The 26,026-nt window shown below is 38.1% G+C and overlaps 1 protein-coding gene and 1 non-coding gene across 2 annotated transcripts in view; both read left to right on the forward strand.

The window, feature by feature from the left end:
• Positions 1 to 25,797, forward strand: part of MYBL1 (MYB proto-oncogene like 1) — a 46,747-nt gene extending 20,950 nt beyond the window's left edge. Inside the window, exons 7-16 of the mRNA XM_049781857.1 lie at positions 2,497 to 2,568; positions 8,386 to 8,490; positions 11,596 to 11,829; positions 14,660 to 15,034; positions 19,374 to 19,516; positions 20,301 to 20,415; positions 23,238 to 23,354; positions 23,442 to 23,546; positions 23,975 to 24,154; positions 25,651 to 25,797. Coding sequence (XP_049637814.1) covers positions 2,497 to 2,568; positions 8,386 to 8,490; positions 11,596 to 11,829; positions 14,660 to 15,034; positions 19,374 to 19,516; positions 20,301 to 20,415; positions 23,238 to 23,354; positions 23,442 to 23,546; positions 23,975 to 24,154; positions 25,651 to 25,779 — 1,575 coding nt within the window. The 3' untranslated portion in view covers positions 25,780 to 25,797. The remainder of the gene's footprint in view (positions 1 to 2,496; positions 2,569 to 8,385; positions 8,491 to 11,595; positions 11,830 to 14,659; positions 15,035 to 19,373; positions 19,517 to 20,300; positions 20,416 to 23,237; positions 23,355 to 23,441; positions 23,547 to 23,974; positions 24,155 to 25,650) is intronic.
• Positions 268 to 403, forward strand: LOC126021182 (small nucleolar RNA SNORA51). The gene has a single exon (XR_007499787.1). It is a non-coding gene; the product is annotated as a small nucleolar RNA SNORA51 (small nucleolar RNA).
• Positions 25,798 to 26,026: the final 229 nt, after the last annotated feature.

The raw sequence follows: 26,026 nt of genomic DNA on the forward strand, positions 1-26,026 counted from the left end.
AAGAACCCAAGTCAAGCTATCTGCTGTACACAAATTTCTCCAGCCCCCAGTATATTATTTTAGATCAAATTTTAAAAAACAATTTAAAGTAATCTTAGTTTACAAATAGGAAAGTAAGTAAAGACAGTGTAGCTATCCACTGATATTCAATACCTTAAAGTTTTTTTTTCCTTTTCTCTTTATTTTTCTTTAGTCCCATATTTCAACAATACAAAGTGATATGATCTTTTTATGTCTTAGAAAAGTTACCATTAAAATTATTTTTGTTGCTTCCTGGTGCTTATTACAGTCAGTGTGCTCCTTACACTGACTGTATAGAAAGAGGAGGCATACTAAATGTACCCCATATATATATCCAGCACAGGCCTTTTACGTGGCCTGTATTGTGAATGAGGGGACATGGAAAAAATACTTTTTGTTTGTTTGGGGGCCACATCTCGTGAATTATTCTTGATAGGCTGGGGAGACCATAGGTAGTACCAGGGTTCAAACCTGGGTTGTCTGCTTGCCAGACAAGAGTCATACCTGTTTTACTCTCTCTCAAGTTCCACTATATAGAAGGATAATCGAAAAAATATTATTGTGGCTAAAGAGGCTTTTAACACTCAATCAGAATGTGTTAGAAACTATGAATATAGGGGCCAGAGAGATAGCACAGCGGTAGGGTGCTTGCCTTGCTTGTGGCTAACACAGGACAGACCATGGTTTGATTCCCAGCATCCCATAATGTCTCCTGAGCCTGCCAGGAGCGATTTCTGGGTATAGAACAAGAGTAAACCCTGAGCACCACCAGGTGTGACCCCCCCCCCAAAAAAAAGAAAGAAAATATGAGAATTGTGTACTTTAGGAATTGTTTACTTTTAATAGTTTTTAAAAGGTTTATTGGCATCATTCAATTTACTTAAACTTTTACAAGTTATTCTTTGTTTTTGGCCACAGTAGGATCAGGTGCATGCATGGCAAGTGCTTTACCTGTTATACTCTCAGACCCTTCTAATTTTGATTTAGAGTTGACTTGAAATACTGTCATATATGAACGAGAGTTTTTTTCTGTGTTCATTTTTGGACCACACCTAGTGACACCCAAGGCTTACTCTTGGCTTTGCACTCAGGAATCACCCCTGGCTGGCTTGGGGGCCATATGGGATGCCAGGCATTGAACCCAGGTCAGCCGGGTATAAGGCAAATGCCCTACCTGCTGTGCTATCACTTCAGCCCTTTAATGAGAGATTTAGTTTGTTTGTTTTTGGGCCACACCCAGTTACACCCATAGGTTACTTCTGGCTCTGTGCTCAGAAATAGTTCCTGGCAAGCTTGTTAGACCATATGGGATGCAGGTTATCAAACTCAGTCCTATCCTGGGTTGACCAAGTGCAAGGTAAATTCTTTATCATTCAGGCCCTAATGAGAAATTTTAAAAAGATAAGATTTTGATTTTTGGAGTTACCAGGTTGAGCAATATCTGATAACCGAGTATTGTAAAAGAAAAATTTTATGTTAGATATTTTATATAATGATTCTAGATTATGATTTAGGTAAGCTGTTATGGAAAATTGATATATTAGTGTTTTAATATTACTAGATTTTAAGATTAAAAAGAACCTTCTTGGAGTTAGGAAGAGAAAGCATAGTGATTAAGCATAAGTGATTAAGTGATTAGCATATACTCAGCTCAACTTGATTTCTGGCATTATCTGTGGCCCTGAAGACCACTAGCACTATTAGAGTTATCTGGTATCTCTGGTATTACCACAGGACCCTTGCTTTGAATCTCAGGTTCAGTTAGCAGAGAATGATTTTAAATGAGAATCACCTGAGAAGCTCCGAAGTATCACTTGGATTGGACCCTATCCCTGCACCATCTCCCCCCAAAAAACCACACATTTTTCTGCCACTACATAATCCATTTTCTTGTGAATTCAAAATTTTTATTATAGATTGTTTAGGGGGGAAAGCAGAATAATTCTTAGCCTATTGTCAGATTATTATAAAATAACAATAATTCTGATTGATTTTTTAAGATAAGTAATAGAAGAAGCCTTTGTTTTCATATTTTTCTACCAGAGGTTGAGTTGATGATAAAATCAGGAAATATGAAGTTGGAAAACTTGGTTTAGTCTCTGTCTTTGTGAATGTTTTATAGGAACCAACTCTCTTCTTCTGAAAGAAACACAATTCTTTAGGAGATTGAGCACACATCTACTAGAAGACTTAGAAAAAAAATTGGTGTTTATTGTAGATAATTTACATAGAATGATTGGTAATCTAAGATACTTAGTACTCATTTTATGCAGGAAAATATAGGTATTTATTGTTTATAGTTTTTGATTAGCAGATTATAAGAACAGATAGAATTATAAAATAATGTGTAGCTACAAATCTCAAAATGGTTTCTAAATGGTTAGTGTTGATAGTTTGTCAAATTTTTGTACTTCTATCTCAGATTAAAATTTTTATAATATTATATGTTTAATTTGTACCTTATTACTTTTTTAGATCCCAGGATATCAGTATGTGTCACCTGAAGGCAATTGTGTTGAACATGCTCAAACTTCTGCTTTTATCCAGGTAACTATAAACTAAAGAAGAGAGAAAACTTACAAACTTTCAAAAAATGCTTTCAAACTTTCTTTAAAGTTTAATAATGATTGTTTCCCCAGAAAGTGGGACAAAAATAATACTGATTACTATGTACTAACTCTGAGTTGTTTTAGGGGTTTTATTTGGATGTTGTTTTGTTTTGTTTGGGGAGGCCTCACCTGCCTGTGCTCAGATTATTTGTAGAAAGCACTGTATTCAGGGCTCCTCCAGGAGAAATCAGAGACCATCTAGAATTCTTGAGGTCTACCCTTTGCTTTATTACTTTTATCCTTTTGCTTTGTTTTGTTTTACAATATCTAACTTAAAATATTATTTAATATGTTGTGTTTTTCTTTTTCTTTTTTTTTAAATATAAATCTTTAAGCACCATGATAACAAGCATGTTTGTAGTTGGATTTCAGTTATAAACAGAACACTCCCCATCACCAGTGCAATATTCCCACCACCAATGCCCCGCCTCCTCCCCCATCCTTGCCTGTATTAGCGACAGGCATTCTACTTCTCTCATTCTTTAACATTGTCATGTTAGTTGTTAGTGTAGTTTATTTCCCTAACAGAGTTCACCACTCTTTGTGGTGAGCTTCAAATTGTGAGCTGGTCCTTCCAGTCCTTAACTCTATTGTCTCTGGGCCTTATTACAGTAATGTCTTGATTTTTCTTAGAACCCATAGATGAGTGAGGCTATTCTGTGTCTATCTCTCTCCCTCTGACTTATTTCACTTAACGTAATAGTTTCCATGTATATCCATGTATAGAAAAATTTCATGACTTCATCTCTCCTGACGGCTGCATAATATTCCATTTTGTAGACGTATCCGTTTCTTTAGCCATTCATCTGTTGAAGGGCATCTTGTTTGTTTCTAGAGTCTGGCTATTGTAAATAGCACTGCAATGAATATTGTTGTGAGGAAGGGATTTTTGAATTGTATTTTTGTGTTCCTAAGGTATATCCCCAGTGGTATAGCTGGATTATATGGGAGTTCAATTTCCAGATTTTGAGGAATATTCATATTGTTTTTCATAAAGGCTGGACTAGATGGCATTTGCACCAGCAGTGAATAAGAGGAGTTCCTTTCCACATCCCCGCCAGCACTGATTGTTCTTGTTCTTTGTGATGTGTGCCAGTCTCTGTGGTGTGAGATGGTATCTCATTGTAGTTTTGATTTGCATCTCCTGATGTTTAGTGATGTGGAGCCTCCTCCTCCTCCTCCTCCTCCTCCTCCTCCTCCTTCTCCTCCTCCCCCTCCTCCTCCTTCTCCTCCTCCCCCTCCTCTTCCTCCTCCTCTTCCCCCTCCTCTTCCCCCTCCCCCTCCTCTTCCTCCTCCTCTTCCCCCTCCCCTTCCCCCTCCCCTTCCCCCTCCCCCTCCTCCTCCCCTCCCCCTCCCCCCCTCCTCCCCCCCTCCTCCTTCCCCCCCTCCTCCCCCCCTCCTCCCCTCCCCCTCCCCCTTCTCCTCCTCCCCCCCTCCTCCTACTTCTCCCCCCCCTCCTCCTCCCCCCCCTCCTCCTCCCCCCCCCTCCTCCTCCTCCTCCTCCTCCTCCTCCTCCTCCTCCTCCTCCTCCTCCTCCTCCTCCTCCTCCTCCTCCTCCTCCTCCTCCTCCTCCTCTTCTTCTTCTTCTTCTTCTTCTTCTTCTTCTTCTTCTTCTTCTTCTTCTTTTTTTTTTTTTTGGTTTTTGGGTCACACCCGGCAGTGCTCAGGGGTTACTCCTGGCTCTACGCTCAGAAGTTGCTCCTGGCAGGCTCAGGGGACAATATGGGATGCCGGGATTCGAACCACTGACCTTCTGCATGAGAGGCAAATGCCTTACCTCCATGCTATATCTCTGGCATTTTTCATGTGTCTTTTGGCCATTTGTATTTCTTCTTTGTGGAAGTGTCTATTCATTTTTTCTCCCCATTTTTTGATGGGGTTAATACGTTGTGTTTTACAAAGTTACTCATAGTTGGGTTTTGGACATACACTGTTTCAGGACCAATTTTAACCTCCTTCCACCAATGTTCTCAGAGTCCATCCTATGCCACCACTCCCTGTTTTAGCCTTCTAAATAACAGGCATTTTTTTTTTAAAAAGGGATAAAAGAAAAGAGAAGAAAAAGGGACAAGAGGGGAGGGCAAAGAGGGGACAGAAGGAGGAGGAGGGAAGGGGAGAGGAGGAGAGAGGAGAGAAGAGGAAAGTCAACAGGCACTTTTTTTTTTTTTTTTTTTTTGGTTTTTGGGCCACACCCGGTAACGCTCAGGGGTTACTCCTGGCTATGTGCTCAGAAGTTGCTCCTGGCTTGGGGGACCATATGGGACACCGGGGGATCGAACCGCGGTCCGTCCAAGGCTAGCGCAGGCAAGGCAGGCACCTTACCTCCAGCGCCACCGCCCGGCCCCGACAGGCACTTTTTAAGTTGGTTGTTAAAGTTTGGGTCCTATGATTTCATTGTTGTTGACTCTAGCTTGGATATTTAGTTCTGTCCTTTCTTAACACAACCAATGCATTTGGACACCTTAGCCCCTGTCTCCTGACATTTCATATGTGCCTTTCATCTGTCCCATTCTGTCTCTTTTCTTCTCCTTCCTATAACTCTGGTCCTAGAATGTTATTGACAAACCCTCTTTAAGCCATTGCCTTTCTTCATGCAATGCAGTTATTCTAAACTGCATTAGATGATCGTCTTGTATTTATACTCCTTTATCCTATTTCATTTAACATAATATTTTCCAGTTCCATTCATGTTGCAGTGAATTGCATGATGGCATCATTCCTTACTGCTATGTAGTATTTATTCCATTGTGTATTTGTACCATATCTTCATGTTCTACTTGTCTGTTGTTGGAATCTAGGTTGATTCCAACACTTAGCTATTGTACTGATTGCTGTGATGAATAGTGGTGTACATACATCTTTTAAGATGAGTGTTCTTTTTGCTGTTGTTGTTTTGGGGATAGATACCCACAAGTGGGGTTTCTGGGTCATATGACAGTTCGATTCTAAGCTTACTGAGAATCCTCCATACTGTTTTCTATAGGGGTTAGAACAGATAGCAATCTCACCAATAGTGGATGAGAGTTCCTCTTTCATCACATCTCCACCAACACAAATTGTTCCCAATATTTTTAGTATGTGCCATCCTCACTGGTATCATCACTGGGTAAGATTGTTGTCTTGATTTGGATTCCTCTAATGATAAGTGATGATGAGCATTTTTTTATGTGCTTGTTGTTAGCTATCTGTTGGTCTTCCTAAGACAGGTTTCTATTAATTTCTTCTCCCCATTTTTTTGTTTGTTTGGGGGCCACACCCTAAATCATTCAGGGATTACTCCTGGTTCTGCACTCAGAAATTGCTCCTGGCAGGCTCTGGAGACCATAGGGGGTGCCGGGGATCAAACCCAGGTTCTTCTGGGTCTGTTCTGAGATGGCCACACACAAGGAAAACACCATACGATTGTGCTATCTCTCCAGCCCCATTATCTCCCCATTTTTAGTGAGGTTTTGTGGGGTTAACCTCTGTGAGTACTTTATATATTCTAGATATCAACCATTGATTGAAAGTATTTTCTCCCACTCAGTCAGCTGTCTTTTAGTTTTATCCTATGTTTTTTTTTTGCTATACAGAAACTTTTTAGTTTGGTTTAGTCCCATTTATTAAAATTTGATTCTATTGGCCTTGCCATTGGCACCATATTGTTGAACACTCCTTTGAGGTCTAGGTCTTGGAGTGTTCTGCCTATCTTTTCCTCAATGTACTTTATGGATTCAGTCTGATTTCAAGGTCTTTGATCCACTTTGAATTGACTTTTGTGTAAAGTGTTAGATTTGGATTGATCTTTAATTTCTTACACATGGGTATCCAATCCATTTGTTCCAACACCATTTGTTGGAAACTGTCTTTATTCTACTTCATGTTCTCAGCTCCTTTGTAAAAGATTAATTGAACATATACTTGGAGGTGTGACACTGGATATTGTATTCTGACCCATTAGTCTGAAAGTCTGTCTTTGTTCCATGCTGTTTTGATCATTATGGCTTTGTAGTACAGTTTCAAGTTAGGTAATGAGATGTCTCCAGTTTCTTGTTGTTGTTGTTTTTTTTTTTTTTTTTTTTTTTTTTTAGTATGGTTTTGGTTACTCAGGTCATTTATGGTTCCACAAAAACTTTATAATTGACTGTTCTAAGTCCTTGAAGGATGTTGTCTGAATTTGAATAGAGATTGCATTTAATAGTTTAGGTAAGATAAACCCCTGTGTTTTTTGTTCTGTTTTGTTTTTGAGGGGCACACCCTTCTGTGCTCAAGGCATACTCCTAGTTCTGTGCTTGGGGAATCTTCTAGGTTCCATGAATTGAACCTGGGTTGGTGTCATGCCAAGGCAAGTGCTTTACCTGCTATCTACCTCTCTGGCCCTGTTTGAGGCTACAGCATTAAAGAAGAATGTAGGCCATTGTAAGTGAACTAAAAACTGTACAAATATAAGTTGGTTAGGAATATCAGTAAGGTGTTTCTTTAATTTTATTTAGTCAGAGCTTAATTTCTTTAAACTTTTTTTTTTTTTTTTTGTCCACACCTGGTGGAGCTCAGGGGTTACTCCTGGCTCTGCACTCAGAAATTATTCTTGGCAGGCTTCGAGAATCATAAGGGTGCTGGGGATAGAACCCAGGTCAGCCCAGTGCAAGGTAAATAATGTTCTTACTGTGCTTTTGCTCTGGCCCCTTTTAAACACTTTTTTTTTTTTTTGGCCTTTTGGGCCACACCCAGTGATGCTCAGGGGTTACTCCTGGCTATGTACTCAGAAATCGCTTCTGGCTTGGGGGACCATATGGGATACTGGGGATCGAACTGAGGTCCATCTTAGGTTAGTGTGTGCAAGGCAAACACCCTACCGCTTGCGCCACTGGTCTGGCTCCCTTTTTAAGCACTTTTAAAAAAGCACCATCTAAGTATTTGGGTTGTGAAAGCACATACGTTTTGCTAAATTGCATGGAACATATAAAATTGCAATAAAAATTCTTAATATAAACATTTAAAATGATGTAGATGATTTTTTTTGTTTGTTTTTGGGCCACATCTGGCGGTGCTCAGGGGTTACTCCTGGCTGTCTGCTCAGAAATAGCTCCTGGCAGGCACGGGGGACCATATGGGACACCGGGATTCGAACCAACCACCTTTGGTCCTGGATCGGCTGCTTGCAAGGCAAACGCTGCTGTGCTATCTCTCTGGGCCCATAGATGATGTTTTTATCGTATTTAAATTTCTCAGATCAAAGGTTGGAGAGTAGTGTGCTTGCCCTGCATGAAGTAGACCCGAGTTCAATCCCAGCATTCCATATGGTTCCCCCAAACCTACCATGAGTAATTCTTGACAACAGACAGGAGTAATCCCTGAGCATTGCCCCAAAACAACCAAAATTTCCAGATCTTTTAAGTGGAAAATATTTACTAATTCTATTTAAAATAATAGCATGTTGAGTCTGAAGACATAATCCAGCAGGTAGGACACTTGCTTTGCACATGGCTGCTGACTCAGGTTTAATCCCTGGTCCCCTTGTTCCCTGGAGCCCTCCAGCAGTGATCCCTGAGCACAGAGCAGGTAATTAGCTCTAGCACCACTGAGTTTGGCTCCAAAACAAAAAGGCAAAATAACCAGGATTTTAATATATTATATTTGGGTTTTAAAGTTAGTTAAGTAAGTATTATTAAAAAAAAAGACATTTTCTGTTGCATAGAAAAAAAATAAAAGAAAATTAAAACATCGTAAAGCAATTATGTGTTTCTTGTTTTGGCCTTTATTTAACTTATTTTAGCAGCCCTTTGTTGATGATGATCCTGATAAGGAAAAAAAAATAAAGGAGCTTGAACTGCTTCTTATGTCAGCTGAAAATGAAGTTAGAAGAAAGAGAGTTTCATCGGTAAGAAATAAATTTTAATTAGATTTTACTGTTAGACTGCTTTATATACTTCATTTTTTTTTAGATTTTCATGTCAAGTGAAAAACAAATTCAGTATGACCTCAGATTTTAATATAGACTAAAATAACTATTCTAATTGCTTAATTTTTAAGATATTTTGTGTTAAGATGCTTCTTGTGTCACAAATGTCAAGCAGACTTAAGATTCGATCTTAAGGGGCAGGAGAGATAACATGGAGGTAGGGCATTTGCCTTGTATGCAGAAGGACAGTATTTCGAATCCCGGCATCCCTTATGGTCCCCCAAGCCTGCCAGGAGCGATGTCTGAGCATAGAGCCAGGAGTAACTTCTGATATAGAACATTTTTTTCATCTTAGTTTTATTTGACAGTGCTAAATACAGTTTATGTAGTATCATCCTCCCCGTTTTGTTCAGATATGTAACATACTGTGCTCTAAATGTTTTATTTATTTATTATTTATTTTTGGTATTTGGATCACACCCAGCAGTGCTCAGGGGTTACTCCTGGTTCTGCGCTCAGAAATACCTCCTAGTAGGCTCGGGGGCCATAGGGGATGCCAGGATTCGAACCACCTTCCTTCTGCATGCAAGGCAAACGCCCTACCTCCATGCTATCTCTCCAGCCCCTAAATGCTTAATTTTAATTTTTTTTGTTTTTGTTTTTGTTTTTGGTTGGTTTTTGAGCCACATCCAGCAGCACTCAGGTTACTCCTGGCTCTGCGCTCAGAAATTGCTCCTGGCAGGCTCAGGGAACCATATGGGATGTCAGGGATTGAACCCTGTCTGTCTGGGTCGTCTGTGTGCAATATAAATGCCCTATAGCTGTGCTATAATTCTGGCCCTAATTTTAATTTTTTGGGTTACTTCTGGCAGTTTCAGAGCACCTTGCAGTGGCAGGGTTTACACATAATAAGCTTGCATTCCAGCCAATTGAGCCAGCTCCTTTATCCATTCATAAGTGTAAGTCTAAAGTGTACAGCATAATGATTTGAATTACACATACTGTAAGATGTTTGTCACAGTAAGCATAATTAACTCTTTATTTCATGTAGCTGCCAAAAAAATAAAAGATGAAAATATTTTCTTGAATGAAAAATTTTAGAATTTACACTTACTTTCAGATTACATGTTGTTTCTTATTCATGACACTTTAAGATCTCTTTTTTAAAATTATGATAATTAGGAAACTTGACTAAAAAAAGTTAAGTAAATGTGTATATCTCTAGACAGATAAAGAAGGATGACATATCCTGACCTCAAAGAATTTAGTCTGCAATTGAGATTGAGACAATAATCCGTATATTATAATAAAGTTTTATGGGAATACCAGGGATAGATGTCTAATTTTAGCTAGTTTGTAAAGGGTTCTAGAAAGAAATCTTATTCACTGCTAGTCTTGAAAAACAGGTGAATGATAGTAAGATCAATAAAATAGGGGCTGGCGCAGTGGCACTAGAGGTAAGGTATTTGCCTTGCCAGTGCTAGCCTAGGACGGACTGCGGTTCAATCCCCCGGCATTCCATATGGTCCCCCGTAGCCAGGAGCAACATCTGAGCACATAGCAAGGAGTAACCCCTGAGCATCACCGAGTGTGGCCCAAAAAACAAAAAAAAAAAAAGATTGATGAAATAGCCAATTGCTAGGTAAAAGTGTATAATCAGATAAACTATAATTTGGTATTTGAACTATATTATATTTTGTTTTATTTTTGTTTTTTGGGCCACAACCAGTGGCACTCCAGAGTTATTCCTGGCTCTTATCTCAGAAATCACTCCCAGCAGGCTCGGGGACCATATGAGATGCCAGAGATCAACCTAGGTTGGCTATGTGCAAGGCAAACACCCTACCTGCTATACTATCTCTCCAGCCCCTTGAAGCATATTTTTTGTAAGCAGTTTATTTATTAATTGATTGGTTTTTAGGCCACACTCTGTGATGCTCAGGGGTTACTCCTGGCTCTGTACTCTGAAAACGCTCCCGGTAAGCTCGGGGACCATATGGGATGCTAGGAATCAAACCAGGTCCCCTGGGTTGGCCACATGCAAGTCAAGTGCTTTATTGCTGTGCTGTCTCTTCAGCTCCTGAACCATATTTTAAATAAGGAATAGAAGTTATCCTGGTTAGTGAATTGGGGACTATTTTAGATCACAGAAATAGCAATATGTCCAAAGTCACTTCAGAATAAAAAACTAATTTGTCAGGGAATTGCAAGCATATTATTTGGGTATTAAAATGAACATGTTGGGAGATGGAATTAGAAAGATAGAAAGTGGGCCCGAGTGATGGCACAGCTTTAGGGTGTTTGCTTTGCATGTGGCTGACCTAGGAAGGACCGCAGTTCGATCCCCAGTGTCCCATATGATACCCCAAGCCAGGAGCGATTTCTGAGGGCATAGCCAGGAGTAGCCTCTGAGCGTCACCTGGTGACATCAAAACCAAAACAAACAAACAAAAATGAAAGCTAGAAAGGCCAGAATCTAGTAGGTTAGCCTTTACGTCACATATTCTTGCTTGTTTATCTCACCATGATCTTATGATTGAATAAATTTTGATTAAAAAATCTAAGTTCTGCACAGTTGCAGTATCATAGCCAATGAAGTTTATTTGAGGCACAATTATTGCTAATGAAAAAAAAAGAAACAGTCAAAATTTGAGGTTTAATGAAATAATTTTATGTAAAATTTGTGTAGAAGGTATCTAAATTTACTACTATATTTTAGCTGAAATTTTATAATATGTTGTAATATAAAAAAAACTCCCTTTTAGTAATTTTTAAATATTCTGCAATATATTGTTATGAACTTATTATTTTTGGTTATTTTTCATGATTCCTTTGAAGAACTTGTATATTTTTATAATTCAGTACATGACATATATGTGAAAACTACATCGTTAAAATTATATGTAAGATTGTTGAGTAGACAATGAAGAAATTATAAATTTAAGAATATTTTACACAAATTAAAAATAAAAATCTGTGAAGTGGTTGAATAATTAAAACAAGGAAAAATAATTTCTACTTAATCCAACTTTATATTTAGGTTGAGAATGACAAATAATATTCAAATTTCTTTTGCATTTACAGCAGCCTGGAAGCTTTTCTAGCTGGTCTGGGAGTTTCCTCATGGATGATAGCATGTCTAATACTATAAATAGCCTTGAGGAGCATACTAGTGAGTTTTACAGTATGGATGAAAATCAGACTGTTTCTGCTCAGCAGAATTCACCCACAAAGTTCCTAGCTGTAGAGGCAAATGCTGTGCTGTCCTCTCTACAGACCATCCCAGAATTTGCAGAGACTCTAGAACTCATTGAATCTGTAAGTTTAAATTTGTGAGATATGAAACGCTCAATTTAATGACATGGTTTCATATTCAGGAACTCGTCTAATGGGTTTCATCATTAAGAATCATTTTATTTTATTTATTCATTTATTTTACTTTTTGTTCATTTGTTTTTGTGCTACCAAGGATTGAATCTAGTTTCTCACATAGAAGAGACAAGAATTCTACCAACTAAGCCACATATCTGGCCCCTAAGCATCACACATTTCAGTCATGATTCTGTTCTTATAATTTTGCATTGGCTTTTGAAAAATTAAAAAAAAATACATATATATATAAATTGTACGTTGTATAGGTTTTTAAAGTAATTTTTGGGCAATTTAATTTTTATTATATTAAATGTACAAACATGTTAGCTAATTAGAGATAGTTGAAAATTAGAGAAAATGATAAAAAGGAAAGCTCTATAATACCCAGTTAATAGTTTGCTACATCTCCTTTTAGATAATGTTCTTTCCACATGAAATATATATGTATCTACATATTTTTAAATTAGTTACCTTTTTGAGGAGCCATCCCTAGTGGTGTGTTGGGGTTGTTCTGGAAGCTGTTCTCCCAGCAGTGTTTGAGGGACTGTGTGGTGTTGGGAATCAAATGTAGGGCTGCTGCATGTGTGGCATGAACTCTAGCTCTTGGAGTCATCTCTGTGGCCTCAAAGATTTAATCTTTTTTGTTTGTTTGTTTTGGGGCCACACCTGGTGATGCTCAGAGGTTACTCCTGACTCTTTGCTCAGAAATTGCACCTGGCAGGCATGGGGGACCATGGGATGCAAGAATCGAATCCAGGTCCATTCTGGGTTGGCTGCATCCAAGGCAAACGTCCTATCACTGTGCTATCACTCCGGTCCCTAGTATTTCTTTTTTTCTTTCTTCTTTCTTTTTCTTTCTTTCTTTCTTTCTTTCTTTCTTTCTTTCTTTCTTTCTTTCTTTCTTTCTTTCTTTCTTTCTTTCTTTCTTTCTTTCTTTCTTTCTTTCTTTCTTTCTTTCTTTCTTTCTTTCTTTCTTTCTTTCTTTCTTTCTTTCTTTCTTTCTTTCTTTCTTTCTTTCTTTCTCTTCCTTCCTTCCTTCCTTCCTTCCTTCCTTCCTTCCTTCCTTCCTTCCTTCCTTCCTTCCTTCCTTCCTTCCTTCCTTCCTCCCTCCTTCCTTCCTTCCTCCTTCCTTCCTTCCTTCTCTCTTTCTTTCTTTCTTTCTCTCTTTCTCTTTCTTTCTTTCTTTCTTTCTTTCTTTCTTTCTTTCTTTCTTTCTTTCTTTCTTTCTTTCTTTCTTTCTTTCTTTCTTTCTTTCTTTCTTTCTTTCTTTCTTTCTTTCTTTCTTCTTTCTTTCTTTCTTTCTTTCTTCTTCTTCTTTTCTCTCTCCTCCTCCTCCTTCCTTCCTTCCTCCCTCCCTCCCTCCCTCCTTCCCTCCCTCCCTCCCTTCTTCCCTCCCTCCCTTCTTCCCTCCCTTCTTCCCTCCCTCCCTCCCTCCCTCCCTCCCTCTCTCCCTCCCTCCCTCCCTCCCTCCCTCCCTCCCTCCCTCCCTCCCTCCCTTCCTTCCTTCCTTCCTTCCTTCCTTCCTTCCTTCCTTCCTTCCTTCCTTCCTTCCTTCCTTCCTTCCTTCCTTCCTTCTTTTTTTTTAAGTGCCAAGGATCAAACCCAGAACTCACACATGCAAGTGCTTTACCCACTTATATCCCTAGATATTCATTTATATATTTTAAACCCAGATATATTACTTTTTTGGGTGTGTGTGTGTATGTGTGTGTGTGTGTGAGTGTGTGTTGGAATATTGAATTCCCAGCAATATTCAGCCTGCACAGTAAAATGGTTCAATGCTCAAGCTGGCAGTTTGGTGATATTTGTTTTTGGGTCACACCCGGCAGCGCTCAAGGGTTCCTCCTGGCTGTCTGCTCAGAAATAGCCCCTGGCAGGCACGGGGGACCATATGGGACACCGGGATTCGAACCAAACACCTTTGGTCCTGGATTGGCTGCTTGCAAGGCAAACGCCGCTGCGCTATCTCTCCGGGCCCAGTTTGGTGATATTTGACCCAGCACTGCTAGGAACCCCACATTCACTCTGGGTGGAGCTCAGAGACAACCAGGACCATCACCAACATTGCTCAAGGAACATATGGTAACAAAAACCCCAAATCAGAGCCTCTGAGTGCTCAGCTAGTCTTTTAAATGATCTCTTTGGCAAACCTAGTTACATTTGTATTATATTCATTGATATGTTCTTTCATATTATATCATGTTTATGCCTGCTTGACCTTTCTATATATTTTAATTTTAGTGTCTCTAATGTTTTATCATAAATGAGCCAAAATTTATCAAATTTATTTTATTTGATCAAAACTTTATTTATAAATTTATAATTTTTAGTACTGTAAAATTACAGAAGACAAAGTTTTGTGCACAGTTATGATTATGTTCTCCATTTAAAACGATATGTTGGGTTCACAGTTTTGGAACTGCATAACTATTTTGAAGATATTTCAAATGGTTGTATAGAATTTGACAGAATTTTCTGATATTTTAAAAGTGTGAGCTTTTTTAATGCATTGTTCTCTTTGTTAATTACTTTAAAATACTTTTTTCCTCTTGTTTAAAATATTCTGATAATCAGCTTCAGGTACTTAATTATCTGAAATATAATTTTGGACATTTCCAATTTAAGTTATAGAACAAATATCTCTTCTCTAAATAGTCTTATTTTTAAAAAAAAGTAAACAAGGAAAGCCTTTTATAATGATAAAAATGAGTAATTCTGTTAACTTCATCCTGTGTTCAAGATCATATTTGCTATAATAAATAATCATGTTTTTCAGGATCCTGTAGCATGGAATGATGTTACCAGTTTTGATCTTTCTGACGCTATTGCTTCTCCTGTCAAGTCCACCCCAGTTAAACTAATGCGAGTTCAACACAATGAAGGAGCCAAGGAATGTCAATTTAATGTCAGTCTTGTACATGAAGGGAAAAAAAACAGTTGTAATGGTTCAAACAGCGGTTCAGAGGTTGTTCCTTTAACATCTCCAAGTGTGGCCAAATTTAGCACTCCACCAACCATTCTCAGGAAAAAGAGAAGAATACGAGTGGGCCAGTCCCCAGGCAGTGAACTTAGCGATGGCTCATTCAATGATGGCTGTAATACAGCACTGAAACACACACCGGTGAAAACACTACCATTTTCTCCTTCACAGGTAATAGTGATTTTTTTTTGTTGTTGGAGGAGTGGCAGGTGGGATGGTGGAATTTTCCTGTCATTGAACTTAGTGATAACACATTGAGTGACAGCAATAATACAGTACTGAAACACACACTGGTGAAAATACTTAAGTATTTTAATTTATGTTTCCAAATGTTAATGAGCGAATTAGGTTCAGTTTGATCTTTGATGCTCTTACTTACTGTTCCTTTGATAACATATAAAATGAATATGTGTTTAAATCTCTCACAAAATATATTAGATGGATTATAATATTTTAGAGCCAACAGAATGTTTTAATTACATAGTTGCATATCTTTATAGATATCATGAGATAAACTCAGAAAGGTAGAATATATCCAAATTTGTCATCTCATATGGATCTCAGAAAAGTTTTCTAATAATCAATACATATAAAGCATAGAATCTATATATGTATATATACACACACATATATATACATACATATATAGACAGCTGCTCACATGAATTTCATGTATCTGATTTATATGGATTTATGTGGATGTCAGGAAATACCTGTGTTCTCCTGTATCTATGTCTGAATGACCCATATTTATATTAGAGCAATTTGTACCTCTTCCTGCATGCTCTGTTCAGTGCTGAATGCTTTTCTTCTCCAGTGAATTAGTTTTCTAAAAAACATTATGAGAGAACAGGAGCAATAGTAAAGTGGGTAGAGTACTTGCAGTATCCAATGCCAAACCAGGTTTGATCCCCAGCAACATTATGATTCCCCTGAAACCCAATCCTAAGTGCAGAGCCAGGAGTAAACCCTGAGCATCACCTGATGTACCCCGTTCCCCCAGACAATGAGAAAACAAATGTATGAGGTGAGGTCGGTGAAATAAAATTTAGAAGTTAAGCCAACTTGTCCACAGTCAGAGATGAAAATGGTGTTTGTTAGAAGTATCTTGACAGGTTTTAAAAATTCATGGAAGAAGGAAACAAACTTGGAGAATGATGGGCTATGGTTGTTTTTTTTGTTTTGTATTGGTTTTGGTTTTTGGGCCACACCTAGCAGTGCTCAGATTTCTCCTGGCTCTGTGCTCAGAAATTACTCCTAGGAGGGGCCAGAGAGATGGCACAGCGGTAGGGCGTTTGCCTTGCATGGGGCCAACCTGGGAGGGACCCGGTTTTATTCCTGGCATTCCATATGGTCCCTTAGCCTGCCAGGGGTGATTTCTGAGTGCAGAGCCAGGAGTGGCCCCTCAGCACTGCCAGGTGTGGCCCAAAGAATAATCAATCAATCAATCAATCAATCAAGTTTAAAAAAGAAAGAAATTACTCCTAGGAGGCTCAGAGAACCATATGGGATGCCAGGGATTGAACCTGGGTTGGTCCCATGCAAGGCAAATGCCCTACCAGATATGTTATTGATCCAGCCCTAAAGGTTTATTTTTTTATACTGGGAAGATGAATAGGATCTAGCAGTTCATATGCACTATGTTTTATGAAAAGTGTGTCCCCCTCTTGTCCTAAGTTCTTCAGGGGATGTCATTTACATTTACATAGAGCTGCAGTGTGACACACTGCAAAGTCCCTATCCCTGCTCTCAATTTACAATGCATACTAGGGAAGGTTAAATAGACTTTGGGCATACTAACAATTTTCTAATTTGGAGTTTTGTGCATTAGCAATTTTTTGTTTTGTTTTGGTTTTTTTTGGGCCACACCCGGCAATGCTCAGGGGTTACTCCTGGCTGTCTGCTCAGAAATAGCTCCTGGCAGGCACGGGGGACCATGTGGGACACCGAGATTCGAACTAACCACCTTTGGTCCTGGATCGGCTGCTTGCAAGGCAAACGCTGCTGTGCTATCTCTCCGGGCCCGCATTAGCAATTTTTGCTAATTTTTAATTTAATGGTAGAAAAAGAAATGTTTTTTGTTTTGTTTTGTTTTGTTTTGGGGCCACATCCAGTGATGCTTAGGGGTTACTCCTGGCTATGTGATCAGAAATTGCTCCTGGCTTGGGGGATCATATGGGACGCCGGGGAATCGAACGTTAGTCCTAGGTTAGCGCTTGCAAGGCAGATGCCCTACTGCTTGTGAGCATACTTACAAAGATTGTTATCTCCCATAGCAAAAAGCCTGAGAACTTTTATATTTTATTGTTTGTTTATAGATCTGTTATAGTCATTTTAACAAGATGTCCAAATGAATGTCCTCTGGATTTTTTAAAGCAGTTTATTGATTGATTGATTTTTGGGCCACACCCGGCAATGCTTAGGGGTTACTCCTGGCTCTGTACTCAAAAACCGCTCCTGGCAAGCTCGGGGGATCATACGGGATGCCAGGATTGAACCTGGTCCATCCTGGGTTGGCTGCATGCAAGGCAAATGCCTTACCACTTGTGCTATCTCTCTGGCCCCTGGATTTTTTTTTTGATTCAACAAAATGGTGGCATTAGTAGAGAATTCAAGCGTATCTTTCTTTTGACAGAAAAACACATGAGTGAGCTATCATTTGTCTGCTTTGAACATCACAAAGATGCCATGTCTTGTCATTTAAAATTCAAAGTTAGTGATTTAAAAAAAAAAGCTAAATTAATATTTTACCTTGTAAGCGGTGGGCAATACTTCAGATTATTGTTGATGTTGTAATAATTGCTCAATTTTCTCCTTTCCCTTTTTTTTATAGTTTTCTGGGTCATTCAGTTGGTAGCCAAGTTTTGACAAACTGCTGTGGCTCACAGTTGGTAGCTGTGTTTGCACACTTGTTTGGGAGGGGGAAGGACTGTAGATTTTATTGAAGTGGGGCTTAACACTTGCCTGTAGAGATGGAGATCAAATTGTTAAGTATGTGGGGATGGTGATAGGGATTGAATTCAGAGCCTTGGGCATGGAAAGCTTGCCTTATTTCACCACTGAGCCATATTACTGGGCCCACTGCGGTTTTTATTTTTTATAAGAACACCTCACAATGGTGTTCATAGGTGACATACAATGCTGAGGATTAGAATCAGGATTAGAATTAGAACATATGCTCTACCACCAAACTATGTTCCCAACTTCACTGCTGCAGGGATTAAAACTTGACTGCCAATCATAATTCAGTTTGAGATGATTGGATGGATGGATGGCTGAATGGATTGATGGATGGATGGATGGATATCAGATTGGATGGATGGATATGTTGATATGTTTTGGTTCGGGGGCCACATCCAGTGATGCTCATATGTTACTCCTGGCTCTTCCCTCAGAGGTTACTCCTGTAGGATGTTGAGGATTGAACCTGGGTCAGTGGTGTGCAGTGAAAATGCTTACTCACTGTGCTATGACTCTAACTCCCAGTTGAATGTGTTTTACCTGTTAGGAACCAGAAGAATTTATTCTGGTCATAAGTAGCTTATGTGCTTTGTACATAGCATTTCATCACTGATCCATACTTTTGAACTGCATTGGCTACAAAAATAAATGACTGTTTCATAATTATATAAAAGTTAAGATCTTGGGGCCGGGCGGTGGCGCTAAAGGTAAGGTGCCTGCCTTACCTGCGCTACCCTAGGACGGACCACGGTTCGATCCCCCGGCGTCCCATATGGTCCCCCAAGCCAGGAGCGACTTCTGAGCGCATAGCCAGGAGTAACCCCTGAGCGTCACCGGGTGTGGCCCAAAAACCAAAAAAAAAAAAAAAAGTTAAGATCTGATTAGTGATTTGTTATCACTGGGAAGTAAACATACCATTTTGACTACTCAGAGGTTCTGAGCTTCTCTTTTTTGGTGGGGGGGTCACACCTGGCAGTGCTCAGCGGTTACTCCTGGCTCTATGCTCAGAAATCGCCCCCAGCAGGCACAGGGAACCATATGGGGTGCTGGGATTTGAACCACCGTCCCTCTCCATGCAAGGCAAACGCCTTTTCTCCATGCTATCTCTCTGGTCCGAGCTGTTTTCTAAATAGACAAATTAGCCAAGTAGCTGTATTTCTTATGAGTAAAGCATTATTATCACATACTGAATTCACATTATTCTCCTTGAAAAGGACATTTATGATTTCTTATTAATAAAGTAGTATGTAGATTTACCTTTCAATCATGTTATTTGGAGGGGTGGGCCACACCCAGCAGTGCTCAGAAATTCATCGGGGTGGGGGAGGCGAGTGGTGGGGCTAGAGGTAAGGCGTCTGTCTGCCTTGCAAGCACTAGCCTAGGACCAACTGTGGTTCAATCCCCTTTTGCCTTTAAGTCATCTTTGGCCCTCCTCAGTAATTCTTTTTTAAGAGAAATGAAGAAACAGCTTGAAAATGTTACCAGTTTCATATTGTTTAGTGATTTTTGATATTCTAAAAATGGCCTCTGATGTTCTTTTCTTTTGTAGTTTTTTAACACATACCCTGGAAATGAACAGATTAACATAGAAAATCCTTCATTTACATCGACCCCTATTTGTGGGCAGAAAGTTCTCATTACAACTCCTCTTCATAAGGAAACAACCCCCAAAGATCAAAAGGAAAATGTGGGGTGAGTATTTTTAAAAATTTTAAAAATAATAGAAAGCACAATTTAAAGAGTAGATTGTTTTTTGTCTTTGCATTAATCCTTGTCTTAGCATTTTTAAATAAATTATAACCTATATTTTATTCCTAAAATGCTAAAAACCAACCCTATGTAGTGTTTGTACTTTGATTTCAACCAAAACATTTTCAGTACTTTTAAAATAAATTTTCTACTGTACTTTTATTTTAAGTGATTAATTGGAATAAGAATTATTTTGAGGTGCTGGAGAGATAGTACAGTGGTAGGGTGTTTGCCATGCATGTGACCGACCTGGAATGGATCTGGATTCAATCCCTGGCATCCCATATGGTCCCCTGAGCCTGCCAGGAGCTATTTCTGAGTGCAGAGCCAGGAGTAACCCTGAGCACTGCTGGGTATGCCCCCCCCCCAAAAAAAAAAGAAAAGAAAAGAAAAGAAAACTGATTATTTTGAGAGGCTGGAGAGATAGTATAGTGGGTAGGGCCTTGCAATGTGGCCATTTTGGGCTCTATTTCTAATAACCCATATGGTCTCCTGACACTGCCTGGAGTGATCCTAAGTGCAAATCCAGGAGCAATCCCTGAGCAATAGAGAGATATACTTTAAAATAATCCTAGAATGTTTAAATTAAGCATGTGTAGGGACAAGAAAATTTAGTGTATACTGTTATCATGGCTTTGCCTTTAACCTTATAAAATCATATTTTCTTTACTCATTAAATCATTGAGTCAAATTTTGACATAATACAAATATCTGAATATTTGCATAGATTTAGAACACCTACTATTAGAAGATCTTTATTGGGTACTACACCAAGAACTCCTACTCCTTTTAAGAATGCACTTGCTGCTCAGGAGAAAAAATATGGGCCTCTTAAAATTGTGGTATGTATGTTCTTAATTTTTGATTTTTCTCATTTCTAATAATATACAAACTGTTATTTAACATTTAAAAGATATTCACGGAAACTGATCATTTTTCCTCATGATGTTTTAATTAATTTGAGTTAATGTAAATCTTTTCCCTTGATTTGTTATTAATTTTTTGCCTGACTTGTATTGAGTTTTTATTTTATTTATTTATTTCAGTTTTTGGGCCATACTCAGTGGCACACAGGGATTACTCCTGGCTCTGTGCTCAGAAATCGCTCCTAGTTGGTTGGAGCGATAGCGCAGCGGTAGGGCGCTTGCCTTACATGTGACTGATCCAGGACTCAGAGACCTCAGTTCAATCCCCAACATCTCATATGGTCTCCCAAGCCAGGAGTGATTTCTGAGCATATAGCCAGGAGTAACTCCTGAGTGTCATCGGATGTGGCCCAAAAACAAACAAACAAAAAACAAAAAGAAAAGGAAAGAAAAAGAAATCACTCCTGGAAGGCTCAGGGGACCATATGGCATGCCAGAGATCGAACCCGAGTCTGTTCTGGCAAATGTGCCTGGCAAATGCCCTTCCACTGTGCTATTCCTTAGCCTCCAAGAATTCTTATTTTAAAATATTTCATCTAAAGAAAGCAAAGGAAGTGAACCCCTTAATACTAAATTTACTTTTTAGTAGTTTCAGAATTGCCCAGAATAGAACAAAATAGTTGACTACAAACACGCACACCTATGCTCTCTCTCTCTCTCTTTCTCTCTCTTCCTTTCTCTTTCTCATTCCTAATATTAAACTAATTAATCAGGATATTTCTTTTAAGGATTGTTTTCTTCTGTGCTGTGGAGATTACATAAATACATCCAGGGGTAATTTGTAAATATTAATGAGAATATAGAAATAAAGGGGCCAGTTTTGAGTTTCAACTATTAAGTGCTTGGTTACTGACATTACAAGAACAAAATGATATTATTTTATAGTTATTGTTACAGGGACCACAGCTAGTAGTGCTCCAGGATTGAATCCAGATAAAAGCATGTCCTCTACCACTTGATCCATGTCCCCGATTCTACTGCTGCTATTATTTTAACAAAAGCAATGTATTAATAGTTTGTGAATAGGTGCTGGTGGAAGTGTTACCTGTGCTTTCATGTGTGTATAAAGATACATATGTGTATGTAAGTGTGTATAGAAGTCTATTCTGTGTACATAGGCAGCTTAGAAATATCCATGTGCATTTTAACTCAGGCAAATAAAGCTTTCTGAGAGATAGTACAGTGAAAAGGTGTTTGTCTTGCATGTTTCAATTCAGGTTTGATCCCCTGTTCTTCATATTATCCCCTGAGTATTATTACCAGGAGTGATCCCTAGTGTAGAGCCATGTATAAGCCTATAGCACCACTGGGTGTTTCCCACCTAAACGTTTTTTATTCTGTGTTTGTGAATTACACATAGTGATTTGATAGAGAACTAGATCATTTTGGTGTTTTGCTATAAGCCCACATGTACCTTATTCAATAATATGAATAAAATCATAATATCCCGCTCGAATCTATACAGATACATACTATCCAACTAGCACACACTATCCACTTGTATGTGTTCAGTTTCAATACTTGGTCCCAACTCGAAGCTTACTAAATGTGTGAAGATGAAAAAGATAATGACTGCTTTCTAGTAGGTCACACCCCTAGAGGTAAAAGAAATGTGTTACACATTGTTTTTTTTTTTTTTTTTTTTTTTTTTGGTTTTTGGGCCACACCCGTTTGACGCTCAGGGGTTACTCCTGGCTATGTGCTCAGAAATCGCCCCTGGCTTGGGTGGACCATATGGGACGCCGGGGGATCGAACCGAGGTCCTTCCTTGGCTAGCGCTTGCAAGGCAGACACCTTACCTCCAGCGCCACCTACCCGGCCCCGTGTTACACATTGTTAATAAGTGCAATCAAAGTAGAATGAATGGTCCCCTGGGCCCACCAGGAAGTCTTTCCTGAGTGAAGGACCAGGAGTAACCTCTGAACACTGATGGGTGTGGGTCTCCCCTTTCCCCCCCAAAAAAAGTAGAGTAAGGCTAGAATAGTCTCAATTTGTTCTCTTTTTTTTCTTATTATATAAAAATAATAGGGAAATAATAGTTTTCTTTTTTTTTTTTTGTTTTTTTTTTGGGCCACACCCAGCGGTGCTCAGGGTTACTCCTGGCTGTCTGCTCAGAAATAGCTCCTGGCAGGCACAGGGGACCATATGGGACACCGGGATTCGAACCAATCACCTTAGGTCCTGGATCAGCTGCTTGCAAGGCAAACACTGCTGTGCTATCTCTCCGGGCCCAGTTTTCATTTTTTTATTCTGGAGATCCTGATTGAAACAGGATTAAAATACCATTTTCATTCAGAAGCCTAAGTAAGGATAGTGGTTCCCTTTATCCAATGCTTATACTCTATATTTTTTACTGTACTTAAAATGTGCTGTGTACATGAAAAGATTCTGTCTTGAATACAGGCAGAGGAGGAGGGAAGATTGGGGGCATTGGTAATAGAAATGTTACACTGGTGAAGTGAGGGTGTTCTTTATATGACTGAAACCCAACTACAATCATGTCTGTCATCAAGGTGCTTAAATAAAGATATTATTTAAAAAAAAATAAAAGAGCATCCAAACTTAAAGAAAAATTCATAATTGTCTTGATGTGATTTACATTGTTCTTTAGTTTATATAAATCTATAGGGACTGGGATAAAATTATGCCAATAGTTAAAAATGTGAAAGGTGAGTTTCTATACGAGGGAGAAAAAAGAATTGCTTACAAAAGTCTTAAATATTTTTAAAATTATTTAGTCACAGCCTCTTGCCTTCTTGGAAGAAGATATTCGGGAAGTTTTAAAAGAAGAAACTGGAACAGACATATTCCTCAAAGAGGAAGATGAACCCACTTACAAAAGCTGCAAACAAGAGGTATTTTTACTTATAGTCATGGTATTTTGGATGAAAGTCTTTAAGTGACATTGATATAACATTTTTATTATAAATTATTTATTTTAGCATACTGCTTCTATAAAGAAAGTGAGAAAATCATTAGTCTTAGATAACTGGGAAAAAGAAGACGCAGGTACTCAACTATTGACTGAAGACATTTCAGACATGCAGGTTTGTAAAAAAAATTTTTATTGTAATTAAAGTGGTTGTTTTTTTTAAGGCCTAGTAGTTCTTGAGTACTCAGGGTATGACCAATTAATTGAAGACTGAGGTGTCTTTAGAATTCTTCTGCCTAATTCAGAGGTAAACCATTACCACTGACGTTATTTCACTTCCTTCCTTCCTTTTTACATTTTGTTTTGAAAAGAGTAAGTCTTCTTATGATGTATGATGTTAAGAAATGGTATTCTCAAGAATTTATATTTCAGTGTTTATCTTTATTTATGAAATATTTGATTTTGCTACTTTACTAGAAATTTCATCAAAACCAAAAGCTTTCTTGGAGGGAAACGAACAGGCCTTCCATTACCACTTACTCAGTCCCTCTTTTTAAACTCCATTTTTAAATTATTTTCTTTTCCTTTTTCTTTTTTTCTTAGTCAGAAAATATATTTACAACATCTTTATTAATGATACCATTATTGGAAATACATGACAATAGGTGCAACTTGACTCCAGAAAAACAAGATATAAATTCAACCAGCAAAACATATACATTTAATAAAAAGAAACCAAACCCTAACACTTCCAAAGTTGTCACATTGGAAAAGACTTTTCAGGTATGAAAATTTGTAACTTTTTTCTTCAGTGATTTTTGTTATTTATTCAGTCATTTTGGACTTATATAATCACAAATTATATATTTCTTTTTTTTTGCATTTAAAATTGACTATAATAATAACTAAAAATTCAGCATTGTATTATTCGAATTAGATTTTTTTATTTTGTTTTTTGGGGCATACCCAGCGTGCTTAGGGGTTGACTCTTGGCTCTGCGCTCTCAGAAATTGCTCTAAACATGCCCGGGGGACCATATAGATGCCAGGGATTGAACCCTAGTTGGTCCGAGAGTCCAAAGCAAACATCCTATCTGCTGTGCTATTGCTCTAGCCATTAGATTTTTTTTTAAGAGACTCATTCATCAGAGTATATATAAATTAAACAATTTGAATTTTTGCCATATTCTTTTTTTTTTTTTTTTTTTGCTGTTAAAGGATCACTCCTTGCAGTGCTTGAGGTCACCAGTCGGACTTAGGGGATTGAACCTGAATAAGGCTTGTACTAGGCCAACACCCTCCTCAATGTACTATCTCTTTAGCTCCTTCTGGTGATTTCTTAAGCATTATTCATTTTTAAACTAAAGATATCTAAAGTTATTTACTTTTGCCACCTCTCTATAACAGATGTGCACAGCCCTAATAGTTTCTTTGGAAACAAACGAGTAATTGGTTGGAAGCAGTTTCAGCTTGATTTTACTGGGACAATAGTTTCCAGTGAACTTTTGACTGAGAAGTTGTAAAATAAAATCCCCTCACCCAAATCCCCTCCACTATGCTGTGTAGTTAGTATCAATTTACAGAATGAAAGTTGAAAATTTTTTACTAAGGACTTTACTAATTTATAAGAATTACTAAATTTTTACTGAGGGAAGACAATTTTCTTTATATCACAATGACTACAGCAGTAGCATTTATGGCATTTAATCATTCATTTAAAATGTCTCTGGCTATCAGATTGGCCATCTCATCTTTGTTTTGAGCTGCTGTTCTTCAGAAGAGTTATATTGTATATTTTCATGATCTATTTAAAAGTATTTTCTCAGCACTTAAATTTTATTACATAGAAGGCCACATGTATACTGCAGTAAAATTTATAATACAGGAATAAAACAAATGTAAACTTGACTTTGTATGAATAATATATAACAATATAGTAAGAAAACTATAGTCAGTAAACAATATAAATAGTTAAAACATTGTCTTTAAAATTTATCAGGTGGCCAAGGAAATAGTGCTAATGATAAGAGCTCATGCCTAGCATGATGCAAGGCTTTGAGTTTGCTTGTCTGGAATGACACCTGTGGTGCGGGAGAAAGATTGTTCATAAATATTTTACTATATTTTAAACAAAATATTTAATAAGAACCACTATTACCAAAATATTTTTGTAATAATTATCTCATATCTAATCAATGATAGTTAACTTCTAAAACTAATAGTGAAGCATTATAGTTTTCCTGCTGTGTTTTTACATGATTATTAATTCTTTCTCCCTAGTCGAATTGTGAATGGGAAACTGTGGTTTACGGGAAGACAGAAGATCAGCTTATCATGACTGAACAAGCAAGAAGATACTTGAGTACTTACACAGCTTCCAACAGCACTTCAAGAGCTCTAATATTATAACTTATTAAAACTGATGAAATGCCCTACTCCCTTAGTGTATATATATATATATACACATGTATATGTGTATATATATATATTTAATGCCAAATTAGGTTGCAATGAAATTTTTGTGAATTAATTGTTTTTAAAGTTTTAATACAACCCTGAAACAGTTTGCATCTTTTTCACTTTGGGCATTTGAAACTAAGGCACTTAAGTAAGGGATAGGCAATTTCATAGCTTATCTTTTAAGATATAAAAACAT

The sequence above is a fragment of the Suncus etruscus genome, chromosome 10 (genome assembly GCF_024139225.1).
Source record: "Suncus etruscus isolate mSunEtr1 chromosome 10, mSunEtr1.pri.cur, whole genome shotgun sequence".
In the NCBI taxonomy this organism is placed as follows: Eukaryota; Metazoa; Chordata; class Mammalia; order Eulipotyphla; family Soricidae; genus Suncus; species Suncus etruscus.